Below are 21,278 nucleotides of genomic sequence, written 5' to 3'. Positions count from 1 at the left end.
TATCATCTGACATCAAAGGGAAATGTTCCACAACTTAAATTCTGGACTTTTGAGTCTCCAAAGGCTGAGAAAAGGGTTTCTAAGGCCCCTAAAAGGCAAACAGAGAATTTTATGGTTGGATTCTCCATCACTCGTTCATTCCTTAGCTTAATTATTTTAAAACCCCCGCTTCAGGGCTTAAAATCAGATCAGACTAAGAAACAAATGGGTCTATTCGATTACCTATGGCCCACGTGAGTTCCCCGAGTGTGGTTTAGGTCTACGAATCGAGGCCAATCTCATCACGGAACGGAATTATTAGGCTTGGCCCCTTGTATAGGCCTGATAAAAAAACGGCCATCAACAAATTCAAAATAAATAAATAAATTAAATTTTTTTTCCCCCCATTGTAATTATTTCAAATACATCCTCATTTGAATTTTTTTTTCCTTTTAGTTTCTTTCCTAACCCTTCATTTCAATCCTCTAAAATATACATTTAACAAATATAGTTCTTAAAATATTTTTTTACCCCACTCAAATAATAATTTCAAATACATTATTATTTAAAGTTTTATTTATATAAGTACACTTTTCTCCAGTCTTTAACGCGTGTCACGTACGTGATTCATTTAAAATAGTAGTTATATAAATTGTTGCTTTAAAAAAAGAGAAAGAAGAAAAAAAATAACATAAGGGAAATGAAGACAAAAGTGAGAAAAAGATATGAAGTAAAAGACACGGAAAAATGATTTTAACTTGTTTACTTGTATTTTATACAAGTTTTATTTCGCTTTGTATGATTTTATTTTATTTTTATGCATTTTTGTTTATTTTTATTTTTATTCAAATTATTTATAGTATTTTTATTTGAGTAATATCAGAAATTTAGCGCAAAACGGTGTTAAAATAGTCAAAATCTGACCACAAATCAATTCAAAATAAATAAATAAATGTAATAAATAATAATAAAATAAAATTAAAAATGATTTCGACTGTTGGATCAAGCTTATCAACATCCTTGATGTAGGCGTGAATAGTACACGCAAACCAAGGAGAGTGGAGCAACATGCATGCACCATATAGGTCCCGCCATGATTTTAAATCAGTAAATTAGAACGCGACACGTGACGATCTTGTCAGTCACTTTCAATGAGCTTTTGATTTCTTACATCGTGATCCACGTGAGCTCGTGATTTCTAAAAATAATATTCTGACATGTGACAAACTAAAAGGGTGAACCATTAATGCAACGACAATGTATTCCACTGAGAAAACACATAATTAATGGCGTCTAAAAGAAGACAAAATAATTTTACCAAAACTTTAGATAATACTTGTGTGTCTAAGTGAATAATAAGTGCATTCATTTTTAATATATTGTTATAGATAAATGAGATAAATTCTACGGTGCACAAACTCTATTTTTTAGCTGTTAGATTAATTTTTTAACAATTAAATTAAATTTGTATAGTTTATATCAAAAATTTATACACACTATACAGAACTGTTCATACTCCAAATCTAACTTTTAAATAACTTATCTAACAATAAAAAAATAAGACTCTACCGATGGTTTTTTTTTTTTTTTAGTTCTATCGTAGAGGTTGCCATAAAATAAAATGGAATGGCTACCGTACGTTGCTCCATTTTCCAACCGTTGGATTAGATGTATGGTTTTAAATTGAGTTGTCCAACTCATCTAGCCTGCACCAAAACAATATCACTTTGCCAACTGCCTTTCTCTCTCCTTGCACCTTCGATCCAAATGCCCATCTCCCCCATTTTTTCCGTCCTCTGCAACAGGCGACGAGATTCCAGCTAGTAATTAAATAAATAAATAAACTATTAAAGAACGCCATATTGATTTTAGCTGATCACCATAGTAAAAATCGATTTCCAATTGCCAACCACACATAAATCCACAATTTCTCTACCTGGGTTTCTCTCAATACCACAAACCCTCAAAAAACCGTACTTCAATTTCAGATCTTGAAGAAAAAGACGTTGTCCTCGCCTTCTTCGTCACACGAGCCGAATCGACAAGCCTTCCGTCCGACAGCGGCACGAAGTTGTTCTTTCCTCCGATGGCGGCAAGAACCCACCCCTCACGGTGGTGCGAACCCACTTCCTCCGATGACAATGCGATGAGCTTTTCCGTTCCATCCCCAAATCTCTCTTCTTCCAATGTTCTTTAGGTTTCAATACAAACCCTGTTAAGGAAAAACAACATCCACACGACCAAGAAAAATGCCTAATTTGAAATTGATTCCATTTTTATTTTTCACTAAGAAAGAAAAAATAAAAATATTTTTAAACATTAGACGTAATAAAAATAAAAATAATTTTTTAATTTAGTGTAAAATAAGAGATAGATAATCATTTTTTGTTTTCGTTTTTTTTTCTCTCAAGCAGAGAGAGAAAGATAGACATTAATGAGTTTTTTATACTGAAAATAATCTTTTGATAAAACTAAACGCATTTTTAAAAATAATTTCAGTCTGAGATTGAAAACGTTTTCATTTTCAATTTCATATAAAAAACAAAATTATTTTGGAACGAGTTCTAAACGCACTCAATTAGTGCTGAAACTTTAGACGGGTCCGCCCGTGACCACCGAAAATTTTGAATTTTTACCTGATGACCGAGTCCGCCCGAGCCAACCCAAGCCTGAATTTTTGGGCTACCCGACCCGATCTGAGAAAGACCATGGACGGGCTTCGGGCAAGTTTTGGCTACCCGAGACCGCCCGAGTGCCCAAATTTTTTTTTAATATTTTTTATATATTTATACACTATTATATATAATTTTGTTTATTAATTGTACATGGTATGTATATAAATTATTTTTAACTTATTTATTATAAAAATTATATAAAAATTATAAGGGAAATTGCAATTTGAAATTTAAAATGAACACGAACTATATAAAAAAATTATTTATTTTTTAATTTTTAAATTTATAATTCATGATTGTCTCGTTAAAAATCTTACAAAAAAAAACTCAATTGGAATAAAAACTTGGTAAGGAAAAAAGAGTGCAATCATTCTAGGACGAATTACAAATTTGACGAACTTACAAAGTCTATACAAGATTATAATAACATTGTACAAAGTAAATAAATATTTACAAATTACAATAATCGAATTTAATTTGAAGCTGAATGATAGTCTTCAAAATTAAAAAAATCTATTAAATTCATCGATCCATTCTTGGCTTGTCGACGAAATTATATCATGTAAGCGTTGGTCGAAATGATCTCAATCCTTAATGCACACCAAAGCTTTAATAATGTCCTGTTGCAATGCGTTTCTGCATTCCTAGAGTATTCGGCTGGTCGTACTAAAGGCTTGTTCGGATGAAATAGTGGAGACTGTGACTGAAAAAATATTCATTGCTAGTCGAGTTAGGATCGGCCAAGTTAATGCTCGTGCCCTCCACCACCGAACCAAATCAAACATTGCACTATTGTCAACTACTAAGCCCTCGCTGAGGTACGGCATTAACTCGTTGAAACCGCCGTTGTTGCCGCCACCTCTTGATGAAGATCCACTCCCTGATTCTTCTTGACCTTCAATCGTCGTCTTCTTCTTCTTTTTCAACCCGAAAACATTCAAGAATGAATGCGGATTGTCGTCTCGTTGTTGCGGTTGTTCTACACGAGGTGGGTTTCTAAACCTACTTTCATAAGAGCTATAGAGAAATAATATTTTTCCCTTTATAATAGAAAATTGGTCAGAACAATCGATATCTAAAACGTCACCTAAGTTTTCTAATCCACTTTCTAAACCTTTTAATTTTAATATAGGATCAAAAATAACACCGAAACCATACAACATTGGTAATTTAGCCCAATATTTTTTAAACTTCTTTTCCATAGAAGCGATAGAAACTCCTAAAACCTTGTGTGTCCTAAATTCTGAAAATAAAATAGTCATTCTTAAAAGTTCTCCTAATACTAATGGTGATGTTGAGTAATATGTTCCACTAAGCTTTAAAGTAACTTCGTGAAATTTACCTAAAAAGTTATACAAGAGTTCGGCAATTTTGCCAATCTGTTTCGTTTATAAATCATGATCCTAATTTTGCACTAACATAATTTGTTATAGCATCTTTATAGGGGATGCATTGTTCAAGCATTATATAAGTGGAGTTTGATCTTACGGGCATATCTAAGGCTAATGCTCTAGGATTTTGATTACATGCTTGTAGATACCTAAACTAATATTGTATTCTTTTATTACTACATTGAATCTATGCAATGTTATCTCTAATTCTTTTAATATGACCTGACATTGATTTTAAACCGGATTTTACTATTAAATTAATTACATGGCATGCACAACGTTGGTGAAATATATCATTATTACAGAATAAACTTAAAACCTTTTCAAAAAGTTATATTTCTTTAGTATTTGCAGTAGCATTATCTAATGTTATAGCCATCACTCTATCCCTTTAACTATATTCATCAATGACAGATAAAATTATATTATATATTAAATCGGCAGTATTTGATCCTATAACACATTTAAAATCTAATATTCTCTTATCTAAACCAAAACCTTTAAAATAATGTCCGGTTACAGCTAAATAATCTTTGTTGGTAACGGCGGACCAAATATATACCGTTAACGCAACGCAACCACTAGTAGAGTGTAAAATGTTGATTAATGTTTCCCTTTCTTATTTATATAATTTTAATGCATCTTTCCTAAGAATAGTTTTTGAAAAAAAAATGGTGCATTAGGATTATGCGCAATTTTAATATAACGCTGCCAATTCTTTTGTTCGGTAAAACTAAGTGGTTGATCTAATGTGGCTACTAATTGTGTTATTTCCATACGATCGACTTGCGGATCGTATTTCCAAGTGGTTAGACCGCCGGTTTGGCAGTCAAATGATAATTGTGTTTAGTGGAGATCGGGTCCCCCTCCTTGCTTTTTAAGACACTTTTTAGAGTGTCTTCTCAAGTGTGTTGTGCCGTGAATAATGTTACTTTGTAATTTATCACCACAATATTTACATTGAGCATGTATTTACTGTTACCGTTATTGTCGACATCCTCGAATGTGTTGAAGTGCTCCCAAACTGTTGAGGTGCGCTTGCATTTCTTCTTAGAACTTGCAACACTTGTACTAGCACTTCCGCTTGCCTCTCCTCCACGCCCACCACCATTACGACCACGAGGTCCACGACCTTTAGTACGTCCACCATGGCTCGAATTTGCAGTTTCCTTAGCAAATCTTTCTGGTGTTTGCGATTCCTACGTTTGAAAAACATTAATAGGAAATTGCCCTTCTTCAATGTTGAATTGGACATCATCGGGAATATCACCACCATAACCGGAAGAATCCATTATGAAAAATAAAAGAGATCGAGAGCGCTTTGAGAGAGGTTAAGAGAGATCGAGAGAGATTAAGAGATATTTGAGAGATATTAAGAGAGGATGAGAGTTTTTGGGTGAGAAAAATGGTTAGTGGAGGGAGGGTATTTATAGGAAATTTTTTGGCTTGAAATTTTTTTTCCCCCTAAAAAATTCAGCTCCAACGGTAACTAAATTTCAACAGGTCGGGTCGGGTTCGGGCAACGGTAAAAAATAGAGCCGTTGGAGTCGAACAAAACGGGCGACGGGTTGGGTCGGGCAACTACAGCCGTTGCATTCAAAAGTTCGGGCAAAAATCAAGCTAACGATCAAAAAATTATTAGATCGGGTTCGGGTCGGTTCGGGCATAAAATTAAAAAACTAGCAATTTTTTGGGTATTCGGGCTTCGGGTTACGGTGGAAAATTAAAAAAAAAATAAAAATAGCGGCCGTCGATCACGGCCCCCCCACCGGCGACGGGCTGCGGGGAATGCTTTTTTCCTCAGATTGCCTGTGCCCGAGCCCGGGATATTTAGGTGGACGGACGGCGATAGGTATCTGCCCACCGAGCCTAAAAATTTTTGAACTTCAGACAGATCCACCGCCTAAAGTTCCACCACTACACCCTGTATATCAAAGTTTCAAACAAGCTTTCCCCTATAGAGGAAAATTTAAAATTATAAATAAAAAAAAATGCGCCCTTCAAACCTGCCCCGACATAAGGAAACTGGTAACAATCCAATGTGTCACTTTTCTTCAATTAGCAAAAATTTGACGGCCCCAGTGTCAATCCAACAAAGCTGAGCCGTTGAATTATTCGTCATGGATAACGGAAAAAGCATGTACTATTGTAGTGATTCCATTAATAAATATAGATGTGACAATAAAGTGGCTGTAGTTTAGTGGTAAGAATTCCACGTTGTGGCCGTGGAGACCTGGGCTCGAATCCCAGCAGCCACAAATTTTTCGTTTTTCCAATTTTTCTGAATTGCTACCCGTCATACGGATTACGGGCTGACATTAGTGGTACAGAACGAAGGGAACGAGGGAAAATTTATATTTGTATTATGTGTTACGGCGTAATTATTTTTTAATAATTTAAATTGGTATATTAATATTTTAAAAAATTATTTTTAAATATTTTAATGTTATTTTTTTAAAATAGAAAATGTAAAATTTATTTTTTATTAATTAATCAAAAAATTAATAATAAATTTAGATAAACTCTGAAATTTTTTTAAACATTTAAAAATTAAAAAAATAATTCTTTAAATTAAAAAAAATTTAGAATTTTTTTTAAATTTATTAGTTTTTGGTAAAATAATGAGATGGTAAATTTGACATTTTACATCTTAAAAAATGAACTCAATGTGCTAAAAAATAATTTTTTAAAATGTTAAGGTATCAATTTAAAATTACTAAAAACACAAGGTACTAAAAGACAATTACGCTATAACACTAGGGTACCGATATGAAATATTCCCAAAAAATAATATATTTTAAGGAATTAAGAGTACGTTTGGTTGGAGGGAAAGGAATAGAATGGAAAGAAGTAAAGCTCAAATATGATGTTTGGTTGGTTTTTGCGCAAGGAATAACCATTCTACAAGAATGACTTCTCCATTAAAATGATTGAATCATCATTCCTCCCTTTTTCTGAAAGTTGAAACACCAGTTCACCACCACTCTCCTGCTCATCCTCTGCCCCCACTGCCGACCTCCTCCGACCCACGCTAGTAGACTCGCAGTCATCGCTCCAGTAAGCTATCTCCACCACTCTACTCGTTGAACCCTCGCCTCTTCCAACGTGATTCTCGTGTCCTCCGGCAGCTCCTTGCCCAAATCATCGTCCTTGCCTACACCCACCACCCAACAACAACCTTTAGATCTAGATTAGGACAATCTGAAAACAAAAGAAAAAAAAAAAAAACTAAGCAACCAGGTGAGGACAAGTCTCTCTCTAGTACACTTAACCTCTCCGTCGACCTCCTCCCCAGAAATTATCAACGACCCTGTTAGGTGGCCGTTACTTTATCGAAGTTCCTCGACAACTTTCCGGCGATGACGATCTTTGATCTTCGATCTTTGACACAAAGACCTCAGCGATGTTGAAGGGTGTTGACAAATTTGGTGGGAGTGAAGCCGTGGTAGAGATGACGACGGTGGTGTAGATTTATGGGTGCTAGATGTTATCATCCATGGTGGCCTCTCTAGTTTTTTTTTTTAATTTTATAACTTAAATGGTGCTTCTTTGGCCGATGTGAAGAAGATGCAAGTTTTTTTCCATTTAAAAAAATTGTTTGTTTTAAAAGGAAATTAGGTGTAACAAATCGTTCATATATATATATGTGTATATTAAAAAAATTAACTAAACACATGCATCACTTTTCTTTTTTATTCGATTTTATTATCATTAGCATTCTTATTTTCATTATCATTTTTACACTGTAACTAAACGCACCCTTTGAATCTATAAGGATAAATCCTCATGAGGACACACATGGGTTCATAACAAATAGATAGATATAAATGGTTAATTTTGTTTTAATGTATTCAATGACATATTGATTCTCATTAAACTCTCAATAATCTAGGTTGTCAGTGTAATTAAGTTATTTATTTATTCATTTTAGCCTCTTTTTACCCCTTATTTATTTTTTCCCTAAAACTATATTTTTTCCTGTTTTGGTTCTTTTTGTCTTAAAACTTGTTTATTTCTTCATTTTAGTCCTTTTTACCTTTTTTTTTTCTTCTTGCTTTAGAACTTTATTTTTTTTTCCATTTTTTCCTTTTTGAGATTTTGGACTTATTCATTTACAATTTTTGAGTTATGGTGATTTGAGTTCAGATCTTAATTTGAGTTAAGGTGTATTGAGTTGAGAAACTAATTTGAGTTTGTGTTTAGGTGGGTCAAAACTTGAGTTTGTATTTAGATAGTATTTTTATAAAAACTCAATGATGATGTAAAATTGTAATAGGGTATATGTGTGGGGTTTTATTCGTTTCTTCGTTGTGAATGTATAAAAAAATATTCATCTCAATCGGAATTAAAACGAAAAAGTTATGACATTTTTAATATAGAAAAAATACTGTTCATTAACTTGAGTTTGAGTTTAAGAACTTAAGTTAAAGGGGAGCTTGAGCTCAGATTTTAACCCTAAACTCAAGTTAAAACTCAAATTTTATAAGAGAACATGAATTTTAATAAAGTGGTAACTTGAGTCTAAATTTTTTTTAAATTTAGATACAAATAAACAAACCTTGTATATATTTTAAATAACAATACAATAATTAAAATTTAACACACAAGATAACTGCTCGCGTGCATAGCAGGTGGGCTTCAACTAGTATTTACATTTTACATGAATTTAGATTTTGGAGGTGATAAGTGCAATTTTTCCTTTGGTCACTTTCTTTATGTACGCCATCATTTATTTTTATTATTATTTTTTTGTTGAAAATTACGTACGTCATTGTTTAGGAAGTCGTTTATTCCCCTGCTCCCCCAAACGCAAAGGTAAAAGTCCCCAACGAGAGGCTGCAGAAAGCAAGACGTACAATCGATGCAAAAAAAGCCCGTGCAAAGGTTTTTCCCCCAAAATTCCAATCTCTCATGTCTCCCACAGTCTCCCTCCTCCAACGGCTACATTTCCCTTCTCTCTCGTTCCTTTGTGTTCTCCTCCATTTCCATTCCAAAACCCTCTCGGTCTCTCTCTCCTCCTCTCTCTCGCTCTCCTCCGTTTTTTCTCTCTTTGTTTCTCTAGATCTCGCAGCCATGAAGCACTTCATGCAGCCAAGAAATGCGATCTTGAGGGAGACGACGATAGTCTCTCCGGCCTCGCCCCACCCTAGCGCAGCCAAGGCCCGGCCTTCGCGGAAGCAAAGGGGCTCCAAGGATAACGCTCCGCCGTCGGATCCGAGCTCGTTGCCCCCGATTCCGGAGCGCTCGCCGGCCATCTCCGCCGCCAAGTTGAAGAGCCCACTCCCGCCACGACCGCTGTCGTCGAACCCTCTCAAGAAAAAGCTGAGCATGCAGACGGTTCCGGAGCATTCCGTTATTGGAACTTGCGAATCTGGTGTCCAGGTATGGTTGCGTGTGGATTCTGATTGTGGAGTTACTTATTTTGTTTAGCTGCGGAAGGAAAAATGAAGTTTATTTTTGTATTTGGAGAGTAAAATTAGGGTTTTATTTGAATTTGGTTGAGTCTGAAATAGGGGTTTTTTTTTTTTTTTTTTTTTTTTTTTTTTTTCAATTTATTCAAATTGTATGCCTTTATTCTCCAAGGGAAAGCCACGAAATGAAAGGGAAACTAGGCGGTTTCAATTTCCTTCTTCTTCGTCTTTGAGAATTTGAAAAGCCTTGACGTATTTGGTATTGTTCGGGATTTCATTGGTTGAAGAAACTAGAGAGGATTTGATTAGTTAAAATAATAAGGAACCTTAGAGACACAAGTAAACCCGTCAATCTCCCCAACAGGCGTTCCTTCTTCTGCCGATTCACCGGTTGTTTGTCCGACGGTCGCCTCACCATCGACTCTCTATCGGGGAGACTAGTTTGAAGGACAATGGCTGCGACACAGGGTTGCGCTGCGAGACTTGCATTGCCAACGGCAACACCCGAACCCAGATGCATCTAAATTCAACCGTTCATCCTAACTTCTAAGGAACACGAATCCAAAGTACACTGCACTCTTTTGATCATCAAATTTCTGTTCGGTTATGATTTCTAAAGAATCTGGATTGTTTATTCGATTGGTTTATAGAGCTTCGCTATTTCCGGTAATCTTTCTTCCTTTATTTGGTAAAAATAAAATGCACTTTTGTTGTTAATCCGTTTCTATATGTAGCGTTTTGCTCGATTGTTCAATTGCTGAATTCTGTTCGTTTTTTCTTGATTTGACTGCGAATAATGATTCTCAACTGAATTTCTTCCATTTCAGTAACTCTCTTTCTCTAGCTCGTTTAATGTATTAGTTGATTTGGTTAATCAAAGCAGAAATTGGAAATTATTATTTGATTGAACTAGGTTAAAGTGTTGTTTCCGCGTTAGTTTGGTTTGTGCTGCTCGTTGAGATTATTGTTTGACACTTTGACTCCTGAGAGAAACGACTTCCAGAGTTCCCAAAACTCATCCTCGTCGCATCGATTTGGGTTTTCCGGTTTTCCCTTCTGATAAGTTTTCTTCTGGTGAGCAGTTACCAATAAAGCATCTCTCTGAGTGTCCTATTGTGGTTTCTGCTATGCTTGAACGGTTATGGACGGTTGCTATTTTTTTATATAGGAATGGCTTCAAGATTTTTAAATTCAAATGGTTCTTCAAGTTCCCTTTCAAATGAAAATATGTTTTATTGCCACGTCATTCCTCTTTAGTATCTTCTCGTTTACGTGTTGGTCCAATGACTCCAAGTTTGTTTATTTATTTATTTTTTTAAAACTGTCTTTTTTTATAGCTATATATACATGATTAATGAGATTAATTGCACACTCTCCATCACTTGGGCTATTTGGCTAGGGAGGAATTACCGTGGTCATCTCAAGTTGAAGGCTTCAATTCATTTTCCTTTTCAGATTTACGTAGAGGATAGGATTTAGTCCTACTTTAGTTTTGTGCTTCTAGTCCTCTTTTGTTCTGTTATGCTTTGGTGGACTCCTTGTCCCCTGTTGTACCTTATCTTTTCCATTATTCATCAATAATATTCTCTCCGTACTAAAAAAACTATATTATCGGAATTGGGAACTATTCTTTCCTTTTGAGAGTTATAAAGTAGTGTCGTTTCTTCTTATATGCCAATTCACAACAAATGTTTCAATTATTGGTATTTATATTATGGATTTTTCTAGAAATTTATTGAAAGTCTTTTTTAATGAAAGTTACAAGTAATCTATGTTTCAGAAGTTATTTTATTAAGTTTTTCATTATCAGTCTCTCCATATGAGAGTTCAATAGTAATCTATTATTATGTCTCTCTTTATGAGAATTTCATAAGTAAAGATGGATTTTGTTATTATTGTGATATACATGTGGTTCTTTGGTAAAATTTATCTCCTATTACTTTGTTTTCATTATCTCGGCGACCTACACTAAGTACGGATATAAAAAGAATGGAAGGGTTTTTACTCACCCTTCCTTCCTTTTATATGTTGTTTATCTTTTCTGAGTTGAAATTCACCACTTTACAGGATCTTCTCAACCATGCTATCCTTCTTTTAAGATAAGTCCCATTTTATTTTCTCTATACTTTTCTATTTTTTTTTGTTTGTATTATTATTTACTATATATTTTGTTTTCTATACTAATTATGCTATTGGTGATCCCTAGTTATTTGTTGGTGCGTGTTGGATCACTGAGTACCTGCAGCACAAAATACACACACAAGCAACACAGATCAACACCATAGCTAGACTACTGAAGGAACCTCAACCAAAGGATCCGTTTCATTAATCTGTCACTGGAAATCCACGAGCTCAGCTCGGCCAGGAATACAAACAGTAAGAATTATTCTAGTTCGGTAATGCTCTCGCTCTTCCCCTCACTCCCTTGTAACGTCCCTACTCTCTAGGCACTATTCCCTAGTAGCCTAACCGTCTAAGCCAGCTCAGCAACCTACTCACGCACTCGCATCCCTTCCCCAACCGAAAACGTTGCAAGCTCCTCTAGAGTATATCCATTAGTATTTATTCCTCCTAGGCTCGGTTGTAACATTACTCCCCTCCTCAAAAGAGACCTTGTCCTCAAGGTCGAAGGTAGGGAAACGGACTTGCAACTCGTCAGACCTTGCCACTTCACCAGCACCTCCTTAAGGGACTGCCCTCCTTGCTTCCTCAGATGCCCTTGTAACACGGTATCTGGAAACAGTGGTTCGGGAATGTCCGTCGTGATGTCGACAACAACCGGTTCCTGTGAAACCGCACGCCTGCCGACCACTTTTTTAAGCATAGACACATGGAAAACTGGATGCACCCTGGAACCTTCTGGCAGCCGAAGCCTGTATGCCACTGGACCTACCTTGCCGAGCACCTCAAAAGGACCGTGATATTTTGGGGCCAACTTGTTGCTGGGGCACCTGACCACGGATCCTTGCCAATAAGGTTGCAGTTTCAGCCAAGCGAGCTCTCCCACCTGAAACTCCCGCTCCACCCGTTTCTGATCCGCATAGCGCTTCATTTGTTCCTGAGCGCGCTCCAAGTTGCAGCGTAGCTGTTTCAGTTGCTCATCTCGTTCTGAAAGCTGCATATCCACTGAGCCCACTGCGGTCTTGCCCCCTCTATAGCGTATCAAAGTCGGGGGAACCTGACCATATAGTGCTTGGAAGGGCGTCATGCGAGTAGCACCGTGGAAATTGGTGTTGTACCAATATTCCGTCCAGCACAACCACCTGCTCCAATGCCTAGGCTGGCCACTGGTGAAGCACCTCAAATATGCCTCTAAGCAACGATTAAGAACTTCTGTCTACCCATCCATTTGAGGGTGGTATGCTGAACTCATGCGTAAGGTTGTCTGTTGGAGGCAGAATAGCTCTCTCCAAAAAAGACTAGTGAACACCTTATCCCGATCGCTTACTATACTCCGAGGTATGCCGTTAAGGCGCACCACCTCCCGACAAAACACCTCTGCTACCAACTTCGCAGTGAACGGCCGCCTGAGAGCGATGAAATGCGCGAATTTGGTTAAGCGGTCCACCACCACAAAAATGACCTCATACCCATTGGACTTAGGCAGAGCCTCGATAAAATCCATCGAAATATCCTCCCACATTGCCTCGGGAATGGGCAGCGGCTGTAGTAACCCGCACTTAGCCACAAACCGTTGCACATCCCTTGCGATGCCCGGCCAATACACGTTAGCGCTAATTCGCTTATATCGGAGTAGAGTTGGGAGCCCGCTGGAATGACTATCCGTCCCCGGTGCAGCAACACCCCACGCTCCACAGCATAGTGTTTTTCTTGTGCCCCTCCGCGGCTCAACTGCTCCTTAAGGGTGCAAAGTTTGGCGTCAGCGGCTATCTCGCGCTCCACTAACGCCATGTCTAAAAATTGGGGCCCCGAGATAGCCAGGAGCTCTCCCCCTTGTGCCCAACCACCTCGACGAGACAACGCATCAGCCACGATATTCTCTTTTCCTGCTCGGTAGTGTATGTCAAACTCAAACCCCATCAACTTCACCAGCCACTTTTGTTGTGCTGGAGTACTAATTCGCTGTTCCAAAAGGAAACGAAGAGACTTTTGATCGGTGCGCACCACAAACTTCCTGCCAAGAAGGTACGCTCTCCATTTCTGGATGGTTAGAGCCAGGGACATAAGTTCCCTCTCGTAAACCGACTTGGCCATTGTCTTAGGTGACAGCCCCTTGCTGTAGTAGGCCACCGGTCGCCCTTGTTGCAATAGGACTGCCCCTATCCCTGCCCCTGATGCTTCCGTCTCCACCTCAAAGGTGTCCTTGAAATCGGGTAATGCAAAGATTGGGGTCTCCGTCATCCGCCGTTTAAGTTCCTGAAATGCTCGCTGCGCCTCCTCTGACCAAGTGAACTCCCCTCTTTTTAACAACTCAGTCAAGGGCCGCGCTATGGCGCCGTATCTCTTCACAAAACGACGGTAGTATCCTGTTAAACCCAGAAGCCTCGCACCCCTTTCACTGTGGTTGGGACGGGCCACTCAACCATGGCCCGTATCTTTCCCGGGTCTGCTGCCACACCCCCGTGGGATATGTAGTGCCCCAAGTATTCCACGGTATCCTGAAAAAACAAACATTTTTTCAAATTGAACACAAAACTCCCATCCTTCAACAACCCCAACATGGTTCGTAAATGGCCTAAATGCTTCTGTGAACTGTGGCTGTAAACTAAAATGTCATCCAAGAATACCAAAACAAATTTCCTAAGCAATGGTTTGAACAACTCGGTCATCATTGCCTGGAAAGTAGCCGGAGCGTTAGTAAGCCCAAAGGGCATAACTAAGAATTCATAGTGCCCCTCGTGCGTCTGAAATGCCGTTTTCTCGACATTTTCCCGCCTCATGCGTATTTGGTGGTACCTGCTCTTTAGATCAAGCTTTGAAAAAGTAAGATGCTCCGTGTAGCTCGTCTAACAATTCCTCGATTATAGGAATTGGGAATTTGTCCGGCACCGTCAATTTGTTCAATTCCCGATAATCCACACAAAAACGCCAACTTTCGTCCTTGCGAGACTCGAATAAGGATTCCGGCCAATGTCATGTCTGCAATCAAACGCTCAATCTCATTCTTCTGCGCATGCGGGTATCGGTAGGGCCTGATATTCGGGGGTTTTGCACCCGAGTGTAGCACAATAGCATGATCCCCCGTTCGGGACGGTGGCAACCCAAGTTTTCCCGAGAACACCGATTCATATTCCTTCTCCAACTCCTCCATATAAGTCGTAGTTGCTCCCTCCTTCCAGGCATTGGGTGAAAGAGTGCTCTGCCACTGCACCAAATAACATTCTTCCCCTTTCTTGGCCATTTTGGCCACGGCGGTAATCGAGATAGGCTCTCGGGATAAGGCCGACACCCCAACCAGCCGATGGACCTTTCCCTCCAGCTCGAATTCTAACCACATCTGTCGAAAATTTGCCGTAAAGGTTCCCAGCGTCCTAAGCCATCCAGCCCCCAAAACCACATCTACTCCCTGTATCTCAAAAGGGTATAAATCCAACTCAAACGCTAAACCCGACACTTCCAAACACACCCCTCGGCATATGGTATCTATAGTCATGCAATAACCATCCCCAACCTTGACCGTGTATTCCGAAATTGAGACTACCGTTAACCCCAGCTCCTTAACTTTGGTCCAACTGATAAACGAGGAATTTGCCCCACTATCGATTAAGATGGTTACCTATTTCCGCTGTATCTGACCGTACAATTTGAGAGTCTTTCCCCCATTAATCCCGGCCAACGCCTGCAACCTCAAATCCGGTTGGAGGAGCAACAACCCTTCCTCTTCTTCCGAGTCCGTACTGCCACGGCTCTCCTCTGGTGGCGCCGTCCTTTTTTTTGGTTCGTCGTCATCCTCTACCGCGATCTCCAGGAGTTTGAGGGTTCCTGTCTTGCACCGGTGGCCGCCGGTCCACAGCTCTCCACGCCGGAAACAATCCCGGTTGTCCTTCCGCCGCTGCCGTTCTAGTTGAGCTGCGCTCGGACCACCGCCTTCAACAGGCTTCTGGGTATTTCCGAGAGAGGGACGCGGGCTGCTCATAGAAACCGACCCCCATCTATTGGTTCCCAAACGATTTGTCGTTTGGAGTGGAGCCTTGGTGGTGATAAGTGGCCTCCCCTTCTTGGGCCTTCAATTTGTGTTCCAGCTGGAGGCCCAATTTGAATAGCCTCATGTACACTCCTGGGTTGCCACATCCGGACATCATCTTGCAATTCCTGATTCAGCCCATTCAGAAAAATTCCCAGGGTTGTAGCCCGGTCCATTCCACGAATACAGGCCGACAACTCCTGAAATTGTTCCCCATATTCTGCCATGGAGCCCCTCTGTCTCAGGCCCACCAATTGTTCCTGGATGGACCTGAATTCCCTAGGCCCAAAACGTTGCCCGAAGGCAAGTTTCAACTCTTCCCAATCCATGCCCAGTTCTTCCTCCAAGACCCACTCATAGTATTCCCATGCCCTTCTGATGAGAAAATCAGCAATCACCTGCACGCGAACATCCGGCCGGATCATGTTGACCCGAAAGTAGCGCTCCGCCCATCTCTCCCAGACCGGCCACCCCTCGCCGTCGAAGGGTTGCAAATCCACATGAGGTGGACTCCCTCTAGTCCTCCGTCGGTGAGGAAACGGGTTGGAGGGCTCGCCTCCAGCCCACGGCGGAAATTCCTCTCCGAACTGCCGTCGATCACCTCCAACCTCCCAGGTGCTGCCCCTCGTGGTCGCAGTCCATCTGTTCGCACTGTATAGTGCGGCTGTCGGCCAGGAGGAACACCGGTGGCCGTCAGATCCCAAGGCTCACTCTGTCCTGCTCCCGTGGTGGCCTCCTCCACTCTGCAGCAAGAGCATCGACTGCCTCCTTCCCTCTTCCCTTTGGCAAGGAATCCGGTAGTTCACGACTGAAATTCTCGACACTCTCCTTGACGAGATTAGACACCAGCTGAGGTAAGCCCTTGAGACACTCCTCCAATCGGTCTAACCCTGTCAATTTCGCGGTCAATTCATCCAAGTTCTTCTCTAATTCCTCCACGCGATCACCACGAGTTCCACCCTTCGTCATTCTCTCTTCTCCCAGATCGTAGCTCTGATACCAAACTGTTGGATCACTGAGTGCCTGCAGCACAAAATACACACAAGCAACACAGACCAACACCACAGCTAGACTACTGAAGGAACCTTAACCAAAGGATTTGTTTCATTAATTGTCACTGGAAATCCACGAGCTCAGCTCGGCCAGGAATACAAATAGTAAGAATTATTCTAGTTCGATAATGCTCTCGCTCTTCCCCTCACTCCCTTGTAACGTCCCTACTCTCTAGGCACTATTCCCTAGTAGCCTAACCGTCTAAGCCAGCTCAGCAACCTACTCACGCACTCACATCCCTTCCCCAACCGAAAACGTTGTGAGCTCCTCTAGAGTACATCCATTCGTATTTATTCCTCCTAGGCTCGGTTGTAACAATGTGTAATTCTTTTTCACGGTTGCTGCTATCTTATGTCTTTTTCTTGTTCGGGACGGTTCAGTTAATTATGATTTTGTTCTTTTTTAAAGGCAATCATGGTTATCATGGTTTACCTTTCATGTTTCTTGGATAGAAAAAGGCCATTAATGGTTAGATCTTTGTCTGCCATAGATTGTACTGTATTAAGAGATACTTCTACCTATCTTAAAAAAAAAAAAAAGATAAGTTCATTAATCTTTTTTTTTTCTCATTTCAATAATTTAGTTCTTTATACCTTCTCTAATATTTTTATATTTTGTAGGTCCGAAATGATGTCTTCAACAACCTCATGATCTTAGGATCTTTATGTATTTTTTCTTCTTCTGAACAGTTAAATAAATCTTATATGTTGTTTTTCTTACATCACGTGATTTATTCTTACTTGCCATTTAGATAGAAAAATACATTATTTGGTTTGATTTCTTTACACCATGGATTGTATCTTTTGATACTTTCTCTCTACTAAAAAAAAAGGGGGACCTTCTCCGGTACGCCAATATATCGGTAGGTCAGGTTTTTTATCCGTCAGATCTATATAAAATCACATAAAAGTCAAAAGTATGCAGATGTAACGGTTAGAAAATCTTGTCCTACTGGTACACCATGCGTATTAGAGAATCTTCTAAAAAAAAGAGAGAAAAAAGAAAGCTAAGACACATACAAGCTAAAAGAGAACTGTTTGGGAGCTGAGAAATTTGGGTTCAACTGTAGATCTTCTGATCACTAAACAGCCGCCGCTTGCCTTTTATTTACTTAAAAAATAAAATACTAATGATAGATTAGATCTTTGTGAATTAAATCTTTTTTATACATCATGTTTGAATAAATGATTTATATGAAAGACAATTCAGAATTTATCAAAATTTTCCTCAAAATTGGACTCTTTTTCTCATTTTAATCTTTGGAACCTTGAGAGCCAATAAAAAACCCTAGAATCGGAGGCGGCAGAAGATAACGAAAAAAAGGTATAAGAGAACTATTTGGTGGAGAAACTTTGAGCTTCCTTTTTCTGACAATGGTGACTTTGGCTGAGGCTCAAGCCATCAAGAGGCTCAACAAATCTGCCGGCCGCCGTCGGTTCGTTGTAAGCTATCTTCCTTGAACCCTAAATATCAATTAACACTTTTTATTTATTTATTTTTAATTTTCGTTGTGAGTTTAGCTTTTAGACAAATAAGAGTTCAATTTACGGGTTAGATGTTTAATTGCTCGGTCAGAATGGTGCTCCCATATGTTTATATTTTGTTTCATATTGTCTCGTTTTGCAGTTCATTAAATTAGCTGTCCCCAAGCCAAAACTAATGAGATATATTCTTTCATTGTTTTTTTGTTTTTTATGGAACTATAATGCGATATATTCACTTTTAAATAGAATAGAAAAACATAAATTTGAGGCATGTACACTAGTATTAGATAAATAAGCAATCACTTTTACGTGTGTCTCATATTAATGCTATGTTTGGTAGGAAGGAAAGAAAATAGAATAGAACGGAAATATGGGAGTGATGGAAAATAGCAATGATGGAAAGGAAATTGATTTTCTTTTATGTTGTTTGGTATGAGAAGATGGAAAGAAAATGAGTTTACTTTCACTTGTTTGGTATTGGAAGTTAAATTGGGAGGAAAGAAAAAATCTTACTCGTAAGTTACTTTTATACCATTTTCTGCCCTCTTGTGGAAAGAAAAAAAATGATGGGGCCCACATGTATTATTTTCCACTCTATTTTCTCTTCCTTTCTCTTTTTTCTCCTACCAAACAACCTACATTTTCATTTTTCCTCCCAAAATCCCTCCATCTTCTTCCTTCCTTCTACTTTTCTTTCCTACCAAACACACTCTAATAGTGAGGCATATAATTTAAACCATTACACGTGTCTTTGCATCCCAACTGCAAAAAATATCGAGTAAAAAGTAGCTAAAAAGTAAAATTAATATATGGAATGTCCCTGTTGCGCTAGTAAGCTTCTGGATTCCAGTAAGGTTTTTTGCCTTATTTTTTACTGCACATCTAGTTAGCCCTCTAAAGGGATGGATCTCTGTTTATCAGAGCAAAAAATTCCACATCATGGACTACATGTGAAACAAGGTTGTGACAGATTATCGTAGTATCGAGACAAAATGAAACGTTTATGGAAGTTCCAATGGAAAAGCGGACACGATCTCAAAGATAGTGCATGAAGTGCCTGGATCTCAAGCAGTGACAGAATCTTCTGACTCCAGAAAGACAACAGCCCATTGTTACAGGACCGATTTGAGAAGGATGATATTTGAATGAATTCAAATGATGGTATTTTCCAAAATATGTAGTATTCTCTTCTAGAACTAGCTTTATAATGTCTCTATAAATGAAGAAGGTACAGTAGATATATTTGAGAATGTAGAAGATCCTAAGCTACATTAGCTTTTTCAAATTGAAGGTCTTGGGGTATGCTTGTAAATGAGTTGATGCTGTTCATAGGCATCCGCAGTTTTTTAGTTTTGTGTTTGTTCCTGACTGATTCAAGTTGAACTGGGATTGTAAAAAAGGAAAGAAGCCAATATTTCGTTTCTTTGTTCATAATTGTTGTTTGTTTTGTTTTGATTCTGTTTAGTGCTGAATTGGTGTTGGTTTTGTATTATTTCAGTTTAAGAGTTTCTCTCAGAGGCTAGAAGATGTTGATGTTGACGTGTACTGAAGCCTCGACAAACTAAGGCTGGGCCATCATAGGGGTTCTCTTTCTTCTGGGATTGCCTTGTAGAATGGAGGGTGTGTTCCTATTACTCTAATCATATTAGATTGATATTCGTGCTTTAGGCCCTATATATGATTCGTAAAATATTTTTTTCTTTTGTGCCTAAGACCGTTCGATCTAGTGGCACCGGAGAGACTTTGGGTGGGATGGGGTTTGGGGGTTGTTACAGGTTCGATCCCGTGTTGTATCGAATAACAAAATAGTTTTTTCCTTCGTTATTATTAATGGTGACGTATATTTGCTATACTCAATAGAGAGTAGTGCACAAGTGTAAAAATATAGCAGTTGAACCATGTCTCACTAAGATTGTACACAATTTGTAATTTGATTGGTTTTCAACCAGCCAATTAAGGTAGCTCAGTTGGTGTTTATTTGGGTGCGAGTTGGTTTTTAATATATTGAGTCCGAGGTCAAGTATCAGTTGATAGTACTTTTTTATTTGACAGGTTTTTAACTTTCCTTATAGAAGCAGTTATGTGTTTCGTAAGTTGGACTTGGGAGAAAAGAGAAAGTTGTTATGTGTCATTGTTTCATTGACATCCATCTACATTGTAAAAATGATTTACTGTCTCAGATAGAGGCTTATGTACATGCCCTGCTTTTATTTTTTAACATAACATCTAGTTTCTCATACTTGCCGGACACATGGCTACTTTGGTTATCTCTTGATATTTAATTGCATGAACTAAAAACAGCAGAGGATTTCACTTCTTTTCACAAAGAAATGACACCCTTGGTGCAATCATTAACCTTGGTGTTGTTTCACAAAGAAACTATTATGTCAGGACTTCTTTTAGTAGAGCCCATTCTAAGGTATGCTAGCTCGCCCCTGCTTTTCCTCTTTGGATGCTGGTGTCTTGCATTGGGACATCAAATATTTTAGCTGTGGTTTGTTTACAGCATTCCTTGTTTCTATTACTTCTGTTTTCCCCTGATAGTAACAATGTTTTGTTAGGGGTCTGGGATTTGATTTTGCAATTATGAGGAGATTACGATTATTGTATAAGTAGCCCCTTGGGTTAGGTCAAGGGTATTGGTTTTACGTTTTATGTTTTGGGTCCTTGTCCCCTGTTGTACACCTTTCCATTTATAATTAATAAACTCTCGATATTATTATATATACTAAAGGAGGGGTGATCTTTTACTGTTCACACATTTACAAAATACTATTCATTATACAGTAAATGAGCAGTGCAGAGACGGTTTTGCCCCTTTTGTTTTCCTTTCCTCTGTTTCTGGGCAGAGGGTTTTTGGTCTTTTCTCGGCCTATAGTGTGTTGTACGTGCATATGGAGCTCTCTATTCCTTTCTTGATACTTCCCTATGCACGTACAATACGTGCCTCTGAAATCCTCTCTCTCTCTCTCCTCCGGCGAACGCAGACGCAAAGACGAAGGTCTCCACCTATCGTGGTGGCTTCTCCGGACTCCAAGAGGATGTTTGGTTTATATATTCAGAATTATGATTCAGAACCATTCTCATTTTACGTGTATTTTTTAGTGAGAAAAAACACTGTAGAGAACCATGAATCATGA

General features: G+C 38.8%; 1 protein-coding gene and 1 non-coding gene across 3 annotated transcripts; both read left to right on the top strand.

Annotated features, from left to right (window-relative positions):
• Positions 1-6,231: 6,231 nt before the first annotated feature.
• TRNAH-GUG lies at positions 6,232-6,303 on the top strand. The gene has a single exon. It is a non-coding gene; the product is annotated as a tRNA-His (tRNA).
• Positions 6,304-8,889: 2,586 nt separating this feature from the next.
• On the top strand, positions 8,890-19,870 carry LOC21387156 (kinesin-like protein KIN-12B). Of its 2 annotated transcripts, none has more exons than XM_024166007.1 (2): positions 8,890-9,427; positions 19,637-19,870. In XM_024166007.1, the coding sequence occupies exons 1-2, from the start codon at positions 8,957-8,959 to the stop codon at positions 19,685-19,687; spliced, it is 522 nt and encodes a 173-aa protein (XP_024021775.1). In that variant the 5' UTR covers positions 8,890-8,956; the 3' UTR covers positions 19,688-19,870. The 2 variants fall into 2 exon arrangements, with proteins under 2 accessions (XP_024021775.1, XP_024021774.1); XM_024166006.1 differs by lacking the exon at positions 19,637-19,870 and adding an exon at positions 9,821-10,025.
• Positions 19,871-21,278: the final 1,408 nt, after the last annotated feature.

The sequence above is a fragment of the Morus notabilis genome, unplaced genomic scaffold (assembly GCF_000414095.1).
Source record: "Morus notabilis unplaced genomic scaffold, ASM41409v2 Scaffold844, whole genome shotgun sequence".
Classification (NCBI taxonomy): domain Eukaryota; kingdom Viridiplantae; phylum Streptophyta; class Magnoliopsida; order Rosales; family Moraceae; genus Morus; species Morus notabilis.
Note: the sequence above shows the minus strand (reverse complement) of the source record. Positions and strands in the feature narration are given on the sequence as shown.